This window comes from Euprymna scolopes, chromosome 19 (genome assembly GCF_053919585.1).
Source record: "Euprymna scolopes isolate OS-2025 chromosome 19, ASM5391958v1, whole genome shotgun sequence".
In the NCBI taxonomy this organism is placed as follows: domain Eukaryota; kingdom Metazoa; phylum Mollusca; class Cephalopoda; order Sepiida; family Sepiolidae; genus Euprymna; species Euprymna scolopes.
This window is the reverse complement of record NC_136500.1, coordinates 46,968,773-46,988,542: the sequence shown is the minus strand read 5'-3', so window position 1 is coordinate 46,988,542 and position 19,770 is coordinate 46,968,773. Positions and strand designations below refer to the sequence as shown.

At 33.5% G+C, this 19,770-nt stretch overlaps 1 protein-coding gene across 2 annotated transcripts in view; it reads left to right on the top strand.

Moving 5' to 3' along the window:
- LOC145303554 (uncharacterized) overlaps nt 1–19,770 on the top strand; it is a 322,732-nt gene that overhangs the window by 138,369 nt on the left and 164,593 nt on the right. For both annotated transcript variants that reach the window (XM_080145059.1, XM_080145060.1), the window contains 2 exons: nt 1,199–1,419; nt 16,424–16,552. In XM_080145059.1, the coding sequence (XP_080001185.1) occupies nt 1,199–1,419; nt 16,424–16,552 (350 nt within the window). The remainder of the gene's footprint in view (nt 1–1,198; nt 1,420–16,423; nt 16,553–19,770) is intronic.

The following is a 19,770-nucleotide window of genomic DNA, read 5'->3' as shown; positions in this document are numbered from 1 at the left end:
CAATATATAATACAAATAAAATAAAATAAAATAATTGGTACTTGTACAGTTTAATCAAGACATTAAAAAAATGAAAATATCGAAAAAAGGTTATATTGTACGTATCCGTTTTGGACTGAAGATCTCAAAAAAAATTTCACTTAATTTGATCGAGAAGCTTTTTTTTTTTTACAGCGGAAAAAAACATTTTTATGAGAGCGCGTTGAAGGCAAACATGTTGGTTTTTTTTTTCATTTTTGTTTGGAGTTTATAAACACCACGGGGAGATAACTCCATGTAAAGCGCCGACCCCCCCCCATCTTTAATACTAGCTTTTCTTCCTAAAAATCGAACAAATTGCTTTTTCGCTGTAAAACAAAAACTACTTGTTGAAATTAAGTGAATTTTTTTTTTTTTCGGAGAACTTCATTCCATAAGGGATACGTACAATTTAAACTTTTTTCGATATTTTCATTTTTTAATGTCTTGATTAAACTGTACAAGTACCAAATAATTAAATTAAAAACTAAAGTAAACCAACACATAAAATAGAAAAAGAAAACGTACTCCAAGCACACCTGTGTTAAAATCAGATAACCTATTAATTCAACACATTCACGAAAAAGGATTCGTAACCCCTATACAAACCAGAGCAAAAGAAGAGAAGGTAAAAGTTAGCCAAGCCTTTATTTGTAAGAAGGCTTTTCATTGGAAACATTAACCCATGGGAGGGAATAAAAATGAATCTGATTGGTTAGCTAGTCAGACTAAACATGCGTAATAAAATAAATAAAAACGCCTGCTAACACGAACTCCATGCATTTTAGCATTACGATTAGATCTATTTTGTATGACGTCACGTTCAGTTGAACAAGTTCTTTTATCTTGACGGTCATGACTGAACTCTATATTGCCATTATTATTCTAATTAAAATTTGTTTTTGTTTACAATTTCAAATTCATAAATTAAATGACTGTATGACTCGAAAATATACCCCATGGTATTATTGTAAAACAAAAGTTCCATTTGGTTTTAATATAGGGCTTTGTTATCAAATTGCATGTATGAAGAGAGAGAAGGAGAGAGAGAGAGAGAGAGAGAGAGAGAGAGAGAGAGAGAGAGAGAGATCAAGCAAGGGAAAGACATATACACAACGCATACACGTACTTAAAAGACATATCTTATTTTTAAATAATATTTTTTTCCTTTCCACTACAGGTGCGACAGATATAAGTGGCAATTGTTTGGTGACATTTCCGGGGTCTGCGGTTTCCCAACTCGATGTCACCAATGCTGAAGATTTGGCTTCACTCCTCCGGTTTTACTACAGCCTTTTGAAGTGTGCGGATAAGGTCAGAGGGATGTCTGTTTTAGCCAATCTACAGCAGGCTTCCACGCCGGGAATCTCTGTTTGGTTAAAAGCTCTGGAAATTCTTCAGGTATCACGTTGGAACCCCCCCCCCACCCCACCTCTAAAAAACCCCCAAAAAACAATCTTTATTTTGTTTTTATTTCAGAATTCGAATTTCAAAAAAATGCCAAGTTATCGTCAAATTTGTTTGGATTTGACTCAATGTTCAATTCAATGGCCTATCAAAGTTATGCTTTGAGGCTATGTTAGAAGGCAAAAGAGGCAGAAGAAAGCTAAGGAGAAAGTGTTTTTGATTGAACATCTCTCAACAGTTGGACGCCCATCAACCAAACAATCAAATCAACAACCTGGATCGGAAGGAATTGTGAAAAATAAGTCACGTGGGTTCACAATCTGCACCATTGGAAGATGCGAATCATCATCATCATCATCATCATCCCCCCCCCTCCTCCATTTCTTCATTTTATTTCTTGCTCAGAATTTGGACGTCTTCTGGCAGCCTGTAATCCTAGTCTCCAAGCTTGACAGTCTTAAGAATTTGTTCCATTCTAGTTCCATTGTCCAAGATCCTTGAAATCTGTAGGTACAGAATGTTGAAGGAATACAAATATGTGCTATCACAAGAACTCAGAAAGAATGGTCTGTCAATAGCCTTGTATGCTGAGTTCCACTGGTTCTGGCTCTTTTTGTCATTATGAGCTTATGTCGTAAAGCCAGTCAAGCCGATGCCAACAAAAGATGGGAAAACTGGAACAAGATGAATGACTACCTTTAAATTGTCATCTGAAAGTTTAAACTTTGTCCAAAGTTGTGGGTAATGGCGAAAGCAGATAAGGAGTAGGTTTGTAGCCGGATTGCAAAGCGATTCTGGTGAGTGTTAAAAATGCTAATGACGTAAATTAGTGACCCTGTTTCTTTCTTTGGTTCGTTTTGACACGCTCACTTCGTCACTTCCAAAGTTTTCTTTTTATACAAAAGTGTTAAAGTATTTTCAACCAATGCGAATCTTTCCAAAACTCCACAAAGTAAAACTCATATGCGAAAGTAGTAAGCTAGTGCGAACTTAGAAATTCCTTTAAGAACAGATCAACAAAACCAGTTTTCCTCAGACTTCATCAGCTGCACCTGCATTGGAAAACAGGATGTTAGAACGCCTATCCAATACCTCCCACTCAGACTTTTTAGTTAAAGGAGGCAGAAAGGACTCAATGACTCATATACAAGCTTGTATCACATTTCTACATACTAAAAGAATCAAACGAACAGAAACGCAGTGTTACATCTATACATGCACTCACAAAACAAGATAAATCAACGAATACACATACACAATACCACACTGCCAAACATTCATTTATGTATATTACTTATATGCGCATATTATTTGCACTATAAGCATTTTGATTTGTGACTATTCACTCAACTTTTTTTTACTTGTATTAAAATACTTGTTATATTCTTATCTCTTGTATAAAAATTTTGTTAGAAAAGATCGTTTTTTTTCTCCATTTATTCATTTACAAAGTCTGTTCATGTTTTATATAGCACTTGCCACTTGGTGACCCTTCTATTCTATTAATGTTTCATTTATTCCTATTTTATTGCATTATTTATGAAGTTGTTATGTGAAACTACAGTTCTGTTTGTGAAAGTACAGTCCTATGTGGGGGGGATGAAAAAAGGTTCTTAGTTTTTTCATTTCATTGTTTTGTTTTTGTAATTATGCAGAGAAAGGACGATGAAATTCAATTTTTACGGTATATTTTGTTTATTAAAAAGTTATGTGAAACTACAGTCTAGTTGAAACAAAAACATTTCTTAGTTATTTCATTTCATTATTAACATATTCACAAGTATAGAGTAGTTAAAAATTAAAACATGCTCATTATTAGTTGTTATCAGCAGTTGAGTTGTTGTTTTTTTCTTGCTAGGCTGTACAGTCGACTCGTTCATTGCGTTTCGCTAAAATTGGCGTTCCGTTTCATTTTTTGCATTTGTTTGCAGCCGCCATTTTGCATCTGACTTTAGTCAAGATTGCCCATCCCTTGTATTTTTCTATATTTTGTTAAATAAGGAAATACTTTGAAAAATACTTAATTATTATTTTAATTATTTTTTAGGGGGGGGGCGTTTTACAATACACAGAGATTCGAAAAATTAGTAAAAAAAATATATATACAACAAAGAAATATTAACGTTAGCTATAAAAGTTACTTTACAACCTACCTGAATCATTTATTGGTGTTTTAAAGTAGCTTTAAACGCTTTTTATTTCATCTCAAATATTAACTTTTTACAAATCGTAAGAATTCGAGATGGCAAAAAATGTCCCTCCCTTCTTCTTTGTGAGGAAAGAGCGAGGAGCCTCGTTTTCAGGTTTGTTTTGTGCACAATTTTGAAGACTGAATCACGCAAAAATAGAAAATAAAATACTCAACAGAATGGAAAATAGTCAAAAACAAATAAATATCATTTAAAATCTATATATCTATTGAAGTAAAATTGTCTGTCTGTGTGTGTCTGTGTGTGTACATTTCCCTACCAAACTACTCTGTCGATTTTCAGTCTACAGACTCGAGATTTGGGAAAATCTTTTTAATCGGTTTTCGGACAGAAATTTGGCCATCAAGGGATCAAAGTTCAACGATTTAACCTTTGAAAAATCTACCAAACCCATCCGCCAATTTTGGGTCTAAACACTTGAAATTTTAGATGGAGAGTACTTGGACATGGATCAAACTTTTTGTATTTGATTTGAGCCCAAGATAATAACTGTTAAGGGGTCAAAATTGGGGTCAAATTTTAAAAAAAATTGACTTCTGACATTTGAAATTTTACATAAAAGATATTCAGAAATGCAGCAAGCTTTTTAATCAGTTTTTGGGCGAAAATTTGGCTGCCAAGAGGTCAGTTGAAAGATTTGATCTTTGCAGACTTTACCAAACTCCTACGCAAATTTTGGGTCTAAACACTTGAAATTTTAGACGTAGGTAACCTGGACATGAGTCAAACTTTGTAATATATATATACATATGCACATAAAGTTATGAACAGTACATAGAGCCCGAGCAAATCCGGGCTGAACTACTAGTAGAAAATAAAATGAAAGACTCGTTCCCCGTAAGTTTCTTTTTTTAGGGGGGATGTTAGTGATGAATCTCTCTCTCTCTCTCTCTCCCTCCCCCTCCCTCTCTCTCTCTCTCTCTCTCTCTCTCTCTCTCTCTCTCTATATATATATATATATATATATATATATATATATATATATATTCTTAGAGATAGGTATCTCAGAAAACTTATTTGGGAGCGGGGTATCTTACGTTTTGTGGTACTAGTATGGAACAACACAAGGTGCTTATATAGAGAATATTTGCATAAATTTTCAAAGAAGGTACCGCAATGAAGAGAATGAAGGAGAGCGGTCCGGCATTCTGTAAAAAGCACAGAAACAAAAGAAGAGGAAGCAAAAAAAGAATAAAGGCGCGTTTTTGAAATTCATCAAAAAGACTTCTACAGCTGAAATGACGGAAATGAAAGGCGAAAATCCTGCTGAAGCCGAAAATAAAGTTGATATTGCTAACGTTGTTACTCTTACTTCGGAAGTTGACATTGACAGCGTTGATAAAAAACAAAAACTATTAATGATGATGATGTGCGTGAAGTTGAAGAATTGGAAAACATACACTGCAACCGATTTTACAGATGTTTGGTCATTGGCCTGTTGCGATTAACCATGAAATTTGCGCTATACTTATTTGGCAGGGATCTGCCGCTGTGCAGCACCTCGATCATGAATTCAAGTAAGTTGTGCGACCAGGAACGAAAACAAAATGCAACGTCAGAAAGCTAGCAAAAAACTGGTTCTATCGGGTTTTGTGGAACGGTGAGAAAAGTTTGCAAACATAGATGGTGTATTCTCTTTCCAGAGAAGCCTTATTTTGTTTTTGCTACAGACTGTTTTCAACTCGACTGTCGAGTTTTTTCTGCTGATGTGGTTTTTATGAATTAGTGGAAATTAAATCCAAACATATATAAACACGAAGCTAGCACATCTCATGCTCAGGCGTTCCTCAACTGGAAGGAGTTAGAGATCCGACTTTCTGAAGGAAAGGTAATTGACAAAATATAGCAAAATCTTATTGAGAAAGAAACTAAGAATGGCAGGAAATCTTAGCTAGATTGCTGGATATCATCAGGTTTCTCACTAAGCAGAACATGGCACTATGTGGTCACTGGGAAGACATCCATGATGATGAATGATATCAAGAAAACAAAGGGATTTTTTTTAGAATTGGTAAATTTATTGGCCAAGTATGACCCTGTGCTCCGTGAACATTTGGTGAAAGTTGACCTGGGAAATAAAATCGCTACTTCTTATCTGTCAGCAGAAATTCAAAATTAATGTGGGGGCATTTTTGCAAAGCAGGTGAGAAAGAAAATCATCGACCAGATCAAGGAAAGCAAGTATTTTTGCATAATTTTTTATTGCACCCTTGATGTATCTTATGAGGACCAGATGAGTGAGGTGTTGCGCAGCGTAAAAATTGACGAAAATGAAGTGAAGGTAAAGGAGTTGTTTTTCTGCTTCATCGAAACAAAAGGTAAAACTGTGGTGGGAATTTTTGAACTAATTTTGAGAGAACTGGAGAACGATGGGATCAGATTGGTGACTATATTGGCCAGGCATTTGAGAATACTGCTGTTATGGCAGACCACCAATTAGATGTGCAGACAAACATCTCCAAAATCAACCGAAAAACTCTATTTGTGCCATGCACAAGTCATTCACTAAATCTAGCTTGTGTACATGCAGCTTCTGTAGCAGTTCACTCTGTTACATTTTTTGACATACTGGACCAGTTATTCACGTTCTTTTCTGCATCTACTCAGTGCTGGTACGTCTTGATTCAGTTGACCGATCTAAGTATCAAGCGGGCTGTGGAAACTAGATGAAGTAGTCAAGCAGACGCTGTAAATGCTGTGATAAAAAAATTATTGGAAGTCGCCATTGACCTGGAACAGCTCACGGAAGAAGGAGAAAATACAACAACAAGGTCAGATGCATCTTTAATTCTCAACTCGGTATTGTCGTTTCTGTTTCTTTTATTTCCGAGCTTTGGAAAACTATTCTCCCAGAAATCAATGATCCCCAGAAGTATTTTCAAATAAAAAGGCTGGATCTGTAACAAAGTTCTGTCAGGCTGACGGCGTTGAGAGATTGCTTTCTTCAGAATAGAAAAAAGATGGTGGAAACTGCAATAGTCGAGTCCAAAAAAAACTCTGCTCTGCTCTGAGGATAAGCATGAAGTGCCATGTCTGCAAAAAGAAACAAATGGTGAAAGATTGACTGATTGATTGAGGCGAGAAATGCTGTCTGTCATGGACAGGTTAACTGAAGAAATATTTTGCAGATTTTAACAGGTTCACGATGCTTTTCTTGCGCCGTCAAATCTGCTTGACAATAATTATGATTGTCAGCTTGGTGATGTTGATGAAGATATAGAAAAAGAGGAATTCTTTGGCGAAAGAAAAAGATTGCAATATTTTGTGAAAGTTTCATGTAAAGACGAAATCAATGGACCTCTTGAACTTTTGAACTTCACGCAGAAATACCACCTTGGGGATTCTGTCCCTAATATTGTGATCTTGCTGCGCATTTTCCTTACCTGAGCTATTAGCGTTGTCAGCTGTGAGCGCTCTTTCTTGAAACTGAAGCTTATAAAGAACTAACTTCGATCAACAATGAGCCAAACAAGGCTTACAGACTTGGCAATCCTCTACATAGAGAGAGAATTTGTCGATGGAATGATTTTTGATAGTTATTGATAACTTTGCCGAAAAAAGCGTGAAAACTGTTTGTCAATTTTTAACCAACTTGATGCCTTGTGGCAGTTCTCTCACAAAAAATAAATTTATAGCATTATTTATAAATAAATTTATTTAAAAAATTTTAAGCCTATTTTTTTTTAAGGGTTGAAACATTATTAATAACAACAAAAAAGTAAATAAAAATGATTTTATCATTTCATAACATTTTCAGGTTTTCAAATGTTATCATTTAGATTTATATAAAAAATGTTTTCTAAACTGTGTGACGCTCCATTTCTTAAATTTCGCTCTCAAACCAAGTGATTACACACACGGATTTTAAACAGCCCTGATGCAAGACGTTTTTTCTCTTCAGGAGGTTCGACCTCTTAATAACAACATTATGAAGAAAAATAAAAGAAAACTACGTCAGAATATCCTCTCCTTGATAAAACCATGTTTTTGGTGAAAATTCAAACTTTAACAACAACAATAACAAAAAAGTTAATATAAATGATTTTATCATTTTCTAACTTTTTCAGGTTATCAAATTTTTTATTATATTTGTTCATGTAGCCAATTAATTTAATTTAACATTTTTTTATAATTTGAATTATACGTTTTTGTTTTGAAAAATATTTGATTTTCTTTGTTTGTGTATCCAGTCTTTTCTGTAGGAAAGAAGTTGCAGGGAAGAAAAAAGAGTATCCCCCACTAGGATACGAAGTCTACTTTGAACTCTGTCAAGGCAGGATAAGATGCTTCTAGCAGATCCTGCCCAGATTTGGCAACAATACTTCATCCTTGTCTCTTATACAAGTAGAGAGTTGCATCCGCGGTGAGATATCTACTGGAGCAGTAGAATGATCCCACCATTTTTCCAGCAGCCTTGGCAAGGGACTTGATGCATGTGTTCTATTTCAGATCAGGAATAAAGGTCAGACCTAGATGCTTGTCAAAATATGGAGCCTCCCCAAGACAAGCGCCATTAATTAACCAACCACCTCTTTCCCTATTGCACTATGTGATCAAGATCAGAGGAGAGAGAATTAGGGAGAACTTGGTCGTTTACAGCCTTTGAAGTGTTGCCATAGATAGTAGTATTGTCAGCATAAATGTCTACGAATGATCTTAGGATGTGATTTGGGAGATCATTGATGTAGATCAGGAACAGAGTTGAGCTCAGGATAGAACCCTGAGGGCCTCCAGCATTAATACTATGAGTTTCTGATTTCTGTCCATCAACCACTACTCTTATGAACCTATCAGAGAGAAATGATTTAATAATTAAAAAGACATTTCCTGTTATACCATAGCTGGAGATTTTGTGGAGTAGACCTTTATTTTTAAATACAAGACATACTGATGAGGTTTTCTAGGGTATTAGGAAGCAATTCTCCTTAAGACAACGCTTAAACAGCTTTGTAAGTATGGGAGCTAGTTTTGGCTGAAGCTTTTTCAGTACTATAATTGGAATGCTGGCAGCGCCAGTTGCTTTGCTGGAATCGAGGGTTTTTGATTAGCTTGGTAACATCACACACAGATATTTGTATGTCGCATAACATATTTTCAGACATAGGAGGAAATATGTGGATTTGGTGGTGCCCCTGATCACATAGGGTAGAATTAGCTGCAAGGTTCTTGACAAAGAGTTTGGCTTTGTCTGATGCTGACAAGATTACCTCAAGTCCATGTATGATGGTTGGGATAGAGCACACACTTCTGTTCAGGATTCTGTTTGTTATATGCCAAAACTGGTTGGAGCCAAGCCGCTGCTCAGCTACTTTGGACTTGACGGACTGAGCATACAACTCTTGCGCTCTTTATTACTCTTTTACAATGGTTGCTTGCAGAGCACTGAGGATTGAACCTTCAACTTCCAGAAGAGTGTAATTTTACAAGTGAATTTTATCAAGTACTTTATCCACTATGTCACGGGTCTGCAAGTGTTATGCATAAGGGTTTGTGTAAGTAATGAGTGTGTTGTGTATGCATGTATATATTCTTTATTCTTTGATTGTACCAAATTATGCAGATGTTACGTTGTCAGTGAAATCATCATAACAATGCAATTCGCAAGCCACTCTGATCCATTTGTGTGGAGCAAAAAATAGGAGGCACTAATTTTGAAACAATCCTTGTATAATAACAAGGTTAATCACTGGCTAATTCTAAAGGACTTATCACCTGTAGAACACATTACCAGAGAATTGCTTCCCTGCTGATTACAACGATTCTCTTCAAATCCAGCATGAACAATTTTTTATCATGGACCACCCTATAAGTAATCAAATTTAATTTATATCATAGATTAATGTGAATAGTTCCATAGTGTTTTTCATGTTCAGCCGGCAATCATTTCCGTCTTATCTATTTGACATAAGTGGTGACACCAAAAGTGAAAAAACAAAAACAAAAAAAACAAACAATGCAAATTGGATGTTGAAAACTGACCCTTAAATAATCAATAATCAATCGCTTTCTTTGCACATAAAATAATGGAACGCGAAGATTTAGATATTTCAATAAAAATTTACTTTACATTGTAGGGCGGTATCTTTTTTTATATTATTTTTATTTTAGCTATCATAATTTGATGCATTTTTTTTTACTTTGATTTTATTTTTTTAAATTGTATCTCAAGAGAACCGAGCAGCCTTTTGATAAAAATCCATTTTTTTATATATAGTTTTCTTTCATTTTATAATTTAGTCAGACTAACCAAAACCACGCCATTGCAAATGCGATGTAATGAAGCATGGTCAGATTTTATTGAATTAACAGCAAGAGCAAATCATGAATGATTTTCTCTATTTTGCAGTTTATAAATAGTGTCAAGAAAAAGACAGGGGAAGGGAATTAGAAAGAAAAGCAAAAGTGAAAGTGAAAGTGAAAGTACGAGAGGAAAGTCAAAATGGAAATGAAAACGGTTGAGAAAGGAGAAGAAGGGAAAGTGAAAGTGTGGGGGGACAGACAGACAGATAGAGATGAAGAGAGAGAGAGAGAGAGAGAGAGAGAGAGAGAGAGAAGGAGCAAAAAAAAAAAACGGAAAGAAAAAGCGAATGTATGAGAGAGAGAAAGTGGTAAAAAGAGGAAAAGTGAAAAGAGAGAAAGAAGAGGGAAATTAAATAAAGAGAGGAGAAGGAGGTGGAAAAAAAGAGGAAAAGTGAAATAAATGAATAAATATATAGAGAGAAGATAAACGTGAAACAAAAATTGAGATAGAGACAAAAAGTAAAAGAAAGAAAGAGAGAGAGAGGGGTGGGGAGGAAAGAAAGAGGGAAATATTACAAAGATCTATTTACTCTTTTTTTTTTCTAATCCAAATCTCCTCCAACTCCCTCACTCCCGCCAACAATCTCTCATTTTCTTTCCTTTCTACTCTTTGACAGCAGGAGAACCCCCCTCCCCCATCCACCTCTCACTCTTATTTGAAACTTTAGTTCTATTCTCGTTCTATTCCTATTCTCAACTCTAGATGATATTGATGTCTATTTATAAATAGAAATATCATACTTTTTTTATCTCTTTATTTTTTTTTGTTGACCGATATAATTATTTTATCTCTACTTAGTTTGACAAATTCATTTTATTATTATTATTATTATTATTATTATTATTATTATTATTATTATTATTATTATTCCAGACTCATTTCTAATTCTAACATCAAATGATTGAACCTATTTTTGTTTTTGAGACTTTCATTTCATTTTTTATTTTTTTATTTTTTCATTTGTTGATCTAATCATGCTTTTTCTGCAAATGTTAGTTTTGATAACCAAACGCGTTGGTTCGATGCTGTCTCAGTCTTGTCTCTTAGAGAGGCAGGGTGTCATATTTGTTTATCTGTATCGTGTCACAACGCAAGACGCCTATATTTCGCACGTCAGGGCTGCTGCACAACTTTTACTAAATTTATAAAAAAACCCCAAAAGAATGCATGAACTGATACAATGTCGCATCCGTGTCGTTTAATTGTTATGTTTTTCTATTTCTTGTCAGAAATAATTTATCAAGAATTCTTCATAAGTTTTTATTTCGGTTTCGATTCAAGCTAATGCCCCCAAGTCATATGGATATATATATATATATTTATATTTTTTTTTAATTTTGAAATTGCAACTTTTGTAACTTATAAAAATCGATAGAACATTAACTCTATAATAATATATATGACATCTGCAAGAATTAAAATATCATATTTAAGCGTACTTTACGATCGAGCTTTACCGGGCGTTTGTGCTAGCTTAGATAAATACTTTTGCTACATAATATCAGAGTGTCTCCATTTACACTGAAAATCTACAGAATGCCAGCATCAATATATTACATATAAATGAGTCCTTTGTGGAATTTCCACAGGTCTCGCTAGTTTCTATGAATACTATTATGGCATGTGTTCTTGTTTGATTGATTGATTGATTGATTGATTGATTGATTCCTTACCTCATTTATTCCAGTTCGTTTTACTCGTTAGTCTCTTGGTCTCCATCAACTCACAGTTTTGATATTCCATTCTAATACAGCCATCTATTTCAGTAGCTTCTTTACTTCTGGAACTCTCTTGCTGGTTATTGTTTTCCACCTACTTATAGCTTTGGTCTTTTAAAGACTGACGCCAATAGGCATCTCTCATTTTGACGATAATTATCTTTCATTCTTGTTAGCTTCTTATATCAAGTGGCTTCACGCCTTGTCCGGGGCAACTTCCATAAAAAAATAATTTTGTACTGTTGGTGTTCTATTTTATAGTTGATAGAGAGATAGATAGATAGATAGATAGAGAGAGAGAGAGAGAGAGAGAGAGAGAGAGAGAGAGAGAGAGAGAGAGAGAAAGATCATGAAAAACAAACAAAATCGAAACAAAAAAAAATATTTAATGAAAGATGTTTATTGACTTATTCATTAGGAAATAAATTCAGAAAAATTATAGCTAATTATCGTTTAAATTGTTTTGTTGAAAAAATAGAAGATGGTTTTATTTTGATTGAACTGCTTTGCAATAAAATATTTATAAAAGAATGTTTAAAAGTCGAAAAATTATTTACATGTGAAAGAATCATATTGTACCCCTTTCTCTCCAATGACATCCAGTGAGTGATGTCACCAGATTTGTCTGCTCTAGGTCTCAGTTGGCTGCTGGGACTGGGCTGTTTCTTTGACGAGGGATCTATTTAATGAGAGGATACGTTGTCCTGGCCTCCCAAGTTGACATCACTGAGAAGTAGAGGTCATTTCAAGCCAAAAGAATAACAAGTCGATAACTGGACTTGTATATATATATATATATATATATATATATATATATATATATATATATATATATATATACGAGCAAACAGTTAATAAAACATGTTAAAAACACTTTGAAAAAGAGTTAAAAACATATTTAATCTGAAAAGAAAACACTAGATAAGTTGATAGTCCTTAATTCGCAGAGTTTCGAAGAAATACTTTCCTTCTCATCAGAGGGTAGGAATAAGCAAAATGCGGGATCGGATTTTGCATACAAAAGTATTTGATGAAACAACAAGTAAGTTGAAGATCTTACTTGATAACAAAAAAGTGAAGCAGAGGGAATATGGTGAAAAAAAAAAAGATGATTACACGTGAATGGATAGTCTGGTGGAAGATAAATAATCCAGTGACGGTAAAATCCAAATATATAACTTCAAGAAAGTTAATTGAATTTCCATTTGCACAAGTAAAATCCAAGGAAATCCCGTAATTGGAAAAGAAAAAAAAAAAAAAGAAATATATATATATATATATATATATATATATATATATATATATATATATATATATAAAGGATAATTATTCACTAAAAGTTACAACACTCTGATCATTTATAAGTTTCTGACTCAAGATGCAAATCCTTGGGAACTGGCGGCTTCTATTAGTAAAGTCGGATTGATCAACCCTAAATCTGAGGGCTTGTCTCTTTACAGTGTGGATTCAGTGGTTTGGAACCGAATAAGACTTAAGTCAAGGGGTTTTGTTTCTTTGAATAGTGTGGGCCCTTCGGCGGTAAGGCAAAGTGTGTCATCCAGGCTATTTTTGCCTTTCATTATATTGAGAATCAGGTGGTTCTTTATCCCGCCTCCAAATCCACAAGATTTTATTTTGGCAATTCTCAGTAAACCAATTTCAGGCAGTTCTCAAGCTCTGAAAATTTTTTCCTTTTTTTCTTCTTCTTCCTCAAATCTGTATCTCTGACAGCCACTCTAAACAGGAAGGTCCCATTACCTTCACCCTTTATTAGGTCTTTACCTTTCACCATCACTCACGTTGGAGTGTCCCTCCTCCTCCTCCTGAGCTTCAGTTGCATAATCAAGGGTTTCCCAAATACTATTTTGTATAAATAAAAAATAAGTATATTTTGGGTCAACCGAATTTCTCTCTAAGGCCTGAACAATAATTAATGGCCACTTGAATTCGTATCTGCTATCTTGTTTTTTCTATCCAAAGAAACTCATAACATCTGACATATATTTTGGGTGACCCCCAAACTAATTTGACCCCTGCCAAGGAAGTAGGTTAACTGTTTTTCTTAGCAAAGGTGGCATTGAGATGAGACTTGTCAAAGTCAAATGGTGCCATTTCTGACATATTTTCAGACATTTTTATTATCCAAGATGCCAGCTTTTTCAGCTAGTGTGTTTTTAATAGCTGTTGAGTGTCATCCCAATTATCAGTGAGAAAAACAGATTTCTTCTTTATCAATTCATTATATCCACAAATAATTGTGTGTATATTAAATTAATAACATAACAACCTTTTTTGTGACAATGCTCTTTCTCTCCATCATCACCACCATCACCATCACCATCATCATTATCATCATTATTGTTACATCCAACGACACTGTTACAATATTTTTTGACAGGGAGCAATTATTATTTTGATTTGGAAGCTTGTGTGTTATGTAGAAAATAGCAAGGAGGCTCAAATGGAATAATTTCGGCATTTTAAAAGTTATTTCCATTGTATTGAGAAAAGATCTGGTGTATTGGAGTCATGTGAGAAAAAATAAATTCAAGCGAGCAAAAAGGTTTGCTACTTTTTATGTGGCAGATGTATTTGCGAGAGGCAGATGAACCAAAATAAATGTAAGGATCTTTTTAAAGAGATGAAATGGATTTTTTTTTTCATGAAACGTGCAATAGAAATCGCTGTGGTTGGTTGTGTAGTATATGAAGTTATTGGTTATTTTTTTTACAATATCTGTAGTTTCAGAAGAAAAACAACTTTATTTTATGATATAGATATAGATTTGTAATTTTATTGTTATATGTCTTAGTAGTTATGCAATGGTTTTGCTGATAGTAATATTATTATAATTATTAATATTAATTAAAGCGATTTAATAAAAAGAAAAGGATAACGTTTTAAAACCATTCTTAGAATTTAATTTCCATTAATTTTCAAGGGAGATCATTTGCGTGAAAACTTCCTGTTTAAAATTTTCTGGCATTAATCAAATGTATCATGTCGCTGGAGTTACTACACTTTGGTAATAGCTAAAACTCAAGGAACCATAAAAAAATAATGCTTTTATGATTAGGCATTTTTAATGAGTGAAAAAAAAAAACTGATTTAATCGTAAATCAGTTTTTTCAAAAATTATCTTTTAATGGCTGATTTACATAATATCGATTCTGTTATCACACGACAACCATCCCATGAATTTCCTCTTCCGTTTTTAAAGGTGAGTATTACATCCTATTTGAGGAAGGGGAAGTAATGTAGTTTCTGTTCTGTTGTTATGATACCATCCTACCAGGCATTACCTCCATCTTTGTTCATCATGATACTATCTTCTCAGGAATTTACTACCTTGTGGGTGAGGTGAACCTTCCCAAGATTTACCTCCTCCTATTGGGGGCAGTATAGTATTTGTTCGATGGCACTTTCTTCCCAGGATTCCGCTTCTATTATTTGGGAAAATAAGTACTATCTGTTCTGTTGTCATTATATAATTCTCTCAGGCATTATCTCCTCCTTTGGTGGTGGTGGGAAGATAATGTTCGTTTGGCATAATATCATCCTTCCAGTCATTTTCTCCTCCTTTGGGGGATCAGTGTAGTATATATTCATTCACCATGATACTATCCTCCTCAGCTAGAAAAAATATATTCACTAGCAATATATTATACAGCATAATAATATTGACACAGCAATTCTTGTTAGATTACCAAGTTAAGCTACATTGAGCCTAGTCAGTATCACATGGGTGACCATTTTATAATACCAGATTCTATATGCCATCTTATGTAACCAGGATATACGTGTGGTTGGGGACTGCATGTAAATTTGATATTCCCTAGAAATTTCCTCTTTTGGGAGAAACCAGATCCCAGGCGAATACCAGTAATTACCGAACTTATTATTATTATTATTATTATTATTATTATTATTATTATTATTATTATTATTATTTATACTCACTAGTTTGGGTGCCAGATTTCTAATACTCTTCATCTCTTTTGATAACCTTTGCAAATAAATATGCATTATTGCAACAGCTGCTTGCCATTGGTCTTCACTGGAATTTGGATGACAATAAGCTTTCCAAAGATTCCAGTCCTTTTTGTACTTATCAAGCAGGGGTCTGGTTAGTGCTTTCCCTCCTTGATCTTTTCATCCTCCTTGACCCTGCAGGACTATTTTAATGTGGCGCCAGTCGATGCAGAAATCACCATATTATTATTATTATTATTATTATTATTATTATTATTATTATTATTATTCATCTTTGATTATCATGAATAAAAATTTAAATTGTGAAAAACAATTTCTCTAAGGAATTTAAACGTTTTGCTATGGTTTTATTTTTATTTCTATTTATGAGAGTCATTCCAAAAGTAACGCCTCCTATATTTTTAACTCAAAAAGTTGAAGAGCTACGAAAACGAGAGTGGTACCATTTAAAGGAGTAACTTTTTGTGCTCCAGAATGTATTTTTCTACATAGTCACCCTCATTCTCAATGCACTTTTGCCAGGAATTCAATGAAACATCTGTGCTTCTGACACACGACAGAGGTTGCTTTCAATATCTGCAACAGAGAGATGAAGTTATCAAGTCATGAATACATAAGGTTAGTCATCATAACAATGCAATTTGTAATCCTCTCGTATCCATTCGGTCGGAATAAAAAAAATAGGAAGCATTACTTTTGGTACGGCTATCGTATTTATTTTTTCACTTTGTTAAAAAAGAAAAAAAAAACGTTTTTAAATATTATTATATTTCCAGAAAGAAAGACCGGGAGTGATCGCAATCATTTACGTCATTAAACCTAAAAATAAAGATAAATCTCGACAGCTTAAAAAACAACTTGGGCTGAAGGTAAAGAAATCAACTTTAGGAGATTCATTGTTTAAGGTAAGCCTCTAATTTTTTTTGCATCTCCTCCATATCCCTTTTTTTTTTTTTTTTTAGCAAATAAATATATAGAAGAAAAAAAAGAATCAAATTATCTCCCTTTGAACTAGAGCTCTTTCTTTATTTCTCTAAAAAGCAACTAGAAGAATACTCGTCCCATAAATCTGGTAAAATGAATTCTCCGAAAAGAAAAGATTTTAACCACTCCTATGTCCTCTTATGGTGATTAAGATTAAGACATAATGTTACAAAACCTTATTTATATTTAGCATCTTTATTATAATTTATATATTACAGCATATGCACATACATAAAATAATTCTATAATATTAAATGAAAGATGAGAAAATTATAACTTTATTATATCAGCAGAACAATAAATAAAAGCAAAGGGGAAAATTTAAAAAAAAAAAAAACTTTCTAGGCGATGGCATTTCAAAGTTAAATGCTTCTCGTCAGAAGAGGAGATAAGCCAGAATTATACAAAACGCAAATATATAAAAACTGGCTTAATGACATTTAGAAATGAAATGAGAATGAAGGAATAGGATAAAATAGTAAAAAGTAATTAAAAGTAGGTACAATATATAAGGATAAATCAGAAGGGTAGTATATATGTAGGTAATAGTAAAAAAAATACCGTCCACTATGAGATAATTGGGAACATTAAAGATAAATATATGTAGGTAATAGTAAAAAAAAAATATAGGCCACTATGAAATAACGGGGGTCATTAAAGAAGGGCCAATAATAAAAGAAGAAAGGAAAAGGTAGGGAAGATAGTTGTTAGGAGAAGAAAGGCTAGAATTATACAAAATGCAAATATAGAAAAAAAAAACTGGCTTAATATTCACATATGAGAATGAAGGAATACGATAAAATGGTAAATAATAATTAAAAGTAGGCACAACATACAAGGATAGTATATATATGAAGATAATAGTACAAAAGAATTTATAGCCAGCAATCGAAGAAGAAAGGAAAAAATAGGGAAGATAGAAGAGAAAGTGGAGAAAGAAGAAAAGGAGATAGAAGCAGTAAACAATGAATACGGTAATACATATATAAAATTGATAAAAAATAAAACTATCCAAAAGTGAAGAAAATAGGATTAAACAATGTTCAAAATACCAATTTTATATCTCAATATAAATCTTTACCTTGACGGGATTGAAACCCACAAATTCTTGAAATTCCCCTAATTATCTTTCCATTTCAAAAAGTCTTATCTAGATCTTCTTATTTTCACATCAATTCACAGGATTCTACCGATACTCTAAGGATTTTTGCTATGCTGTACAAATACTTTCAGGATTTACGAGGATTGTACCAAGACTTGTGCTCCACATATGTCTATCTTGTTGGATTTATATACAGTTGCCATATTCCTCGTTTTGCCGGAACCCCAAACAAAAGAATTCATTGGAACTTGTATCATTTTATTTTTATTTTATTATATTTTATATTATCTTATTTTATTCTATTTTTGAACTTATTTGAACACATGTTCTGAACACTTTCTTTATTTGCATTTTGTATAATTCTGGCTCTTCTCTTCTGATGAGAAGCATTTAGTTTCGAAATGCCATGACCTAAAGAGTTTTTTTTTCTTAATTTTCCCCTTTGATTAATCATCATTGTCATGCGTGCATGTATGTTGCTTCTCCGAGGACTGAGGACAATTTTGTTAACTGTGATAAAAGTCATCAGCGTCTTTTTACATGAAGTGCGCTCTATTAATTCAATAAACACGATTTCAGAAAAAGAATGATTTATTCAGCCATGATCGCCCAGTAGGCTGAAAGATTAACAAAGAAATAGAAAGGGAAGAGACAAGTAATTAATTGCTTAATTATATCATGGTTGGATAAGTAGTATAATTAATATGTAATCTTAACTGAGGTTTCCACCAAGACTGACTTAACTATTATCGTTTTATTGAATTAGTTTGAAATTAATTTAAACCTACATCACTTTCGGTTTGGCGATGGGTGCAACAGCTAACACGTCACATTTTTTTTCACTTTCTTTTCCTCCTTCGTGGTACGGGTTCGAGCCTGCCTGCCTACTATCACTTTTTGTTTTTTTGCGCTCGCAATTTTCCTTCTTTTTTTTTTTTTGCTCAACCAACACCCTTACACACACCTCCACTTTCTTTTCCACCTTCGTGTCATGGGTTCGAGCCTGCCTGTTTACTACAACATTTTTGTTTTTTGCTCAATACACACCTACAAACACCCGGGAAACGCCGGGCACCCAAGCTAGTCTATAATATAAGGGGCAAAAATCTGTTTAAATGTATGTATGTGTGTTTGTATGTCTGCCTACAACTTTCCACAAAGGCGACGGATTTTCACGAGATTGGTATCGATTGGTATGCTCGACCCTTCGGACAACAAATATCAAAAAATTGGCTAAAAATATTAATTCCTTAACCCTCAACTGGGCACTTTTCTACAGGGAGTGGGTAGCAAAAAATCGTCCCTTCAAGCACACATGCACTAAAAACGTTCTTTCTTGAATTAGTTTAAATATAAAAAAAAACGACCTAACTTTGTTCATGCAATCATAGACTAGTCGTTATAGTGACAGCGTCGTTATCTTAAGATTACACGTTCAAGCCTAGATTTCAGATATTTTTTCCCCGATTTTTAAAGTTTGAATATTGAAACAGGGTTATTTATGCCATTTTTACGTTCATTGTTTTTATTATTTTCCCATCACATTTTCTGTTTTTTGTTTTATTTTTTCCGATTTTTTTTTTATTTATGCCATTTCTTTTTTGTTTGCTTATTCTTTATTTTGCATCACGTTCACTGTTTTTTTTGTTTTGTTTTGTTTTTCTGATTAAAAAAAAAAAGGTTATAACATTTAAACAGGGTTATTACATTCGCTTATTCTCTATTTTCCATTTTGTTTTGATTTACCCCCACCCCCCTCACACACACATACCTCACCACACCCGGGCAACACCGGGTACCCCCGTTAGTATATCTTATGTCATATTTGACTAAATATTATTGACTTTTGTTCTCACGATTTTAGCTTATTTCAAGGAGGGTCAAACATTTGATTTTTTTTTTATTTTGTCAGAAATGTTTCCTGTTTTCAACACAATCACAGATTTATCTCGCAAATATAAATTTGTTTCTGAACATTTTGAGATGAGGATTCATTATTTGTATTATCTGAATTCTTCGGACTATTGTTCTCATTTT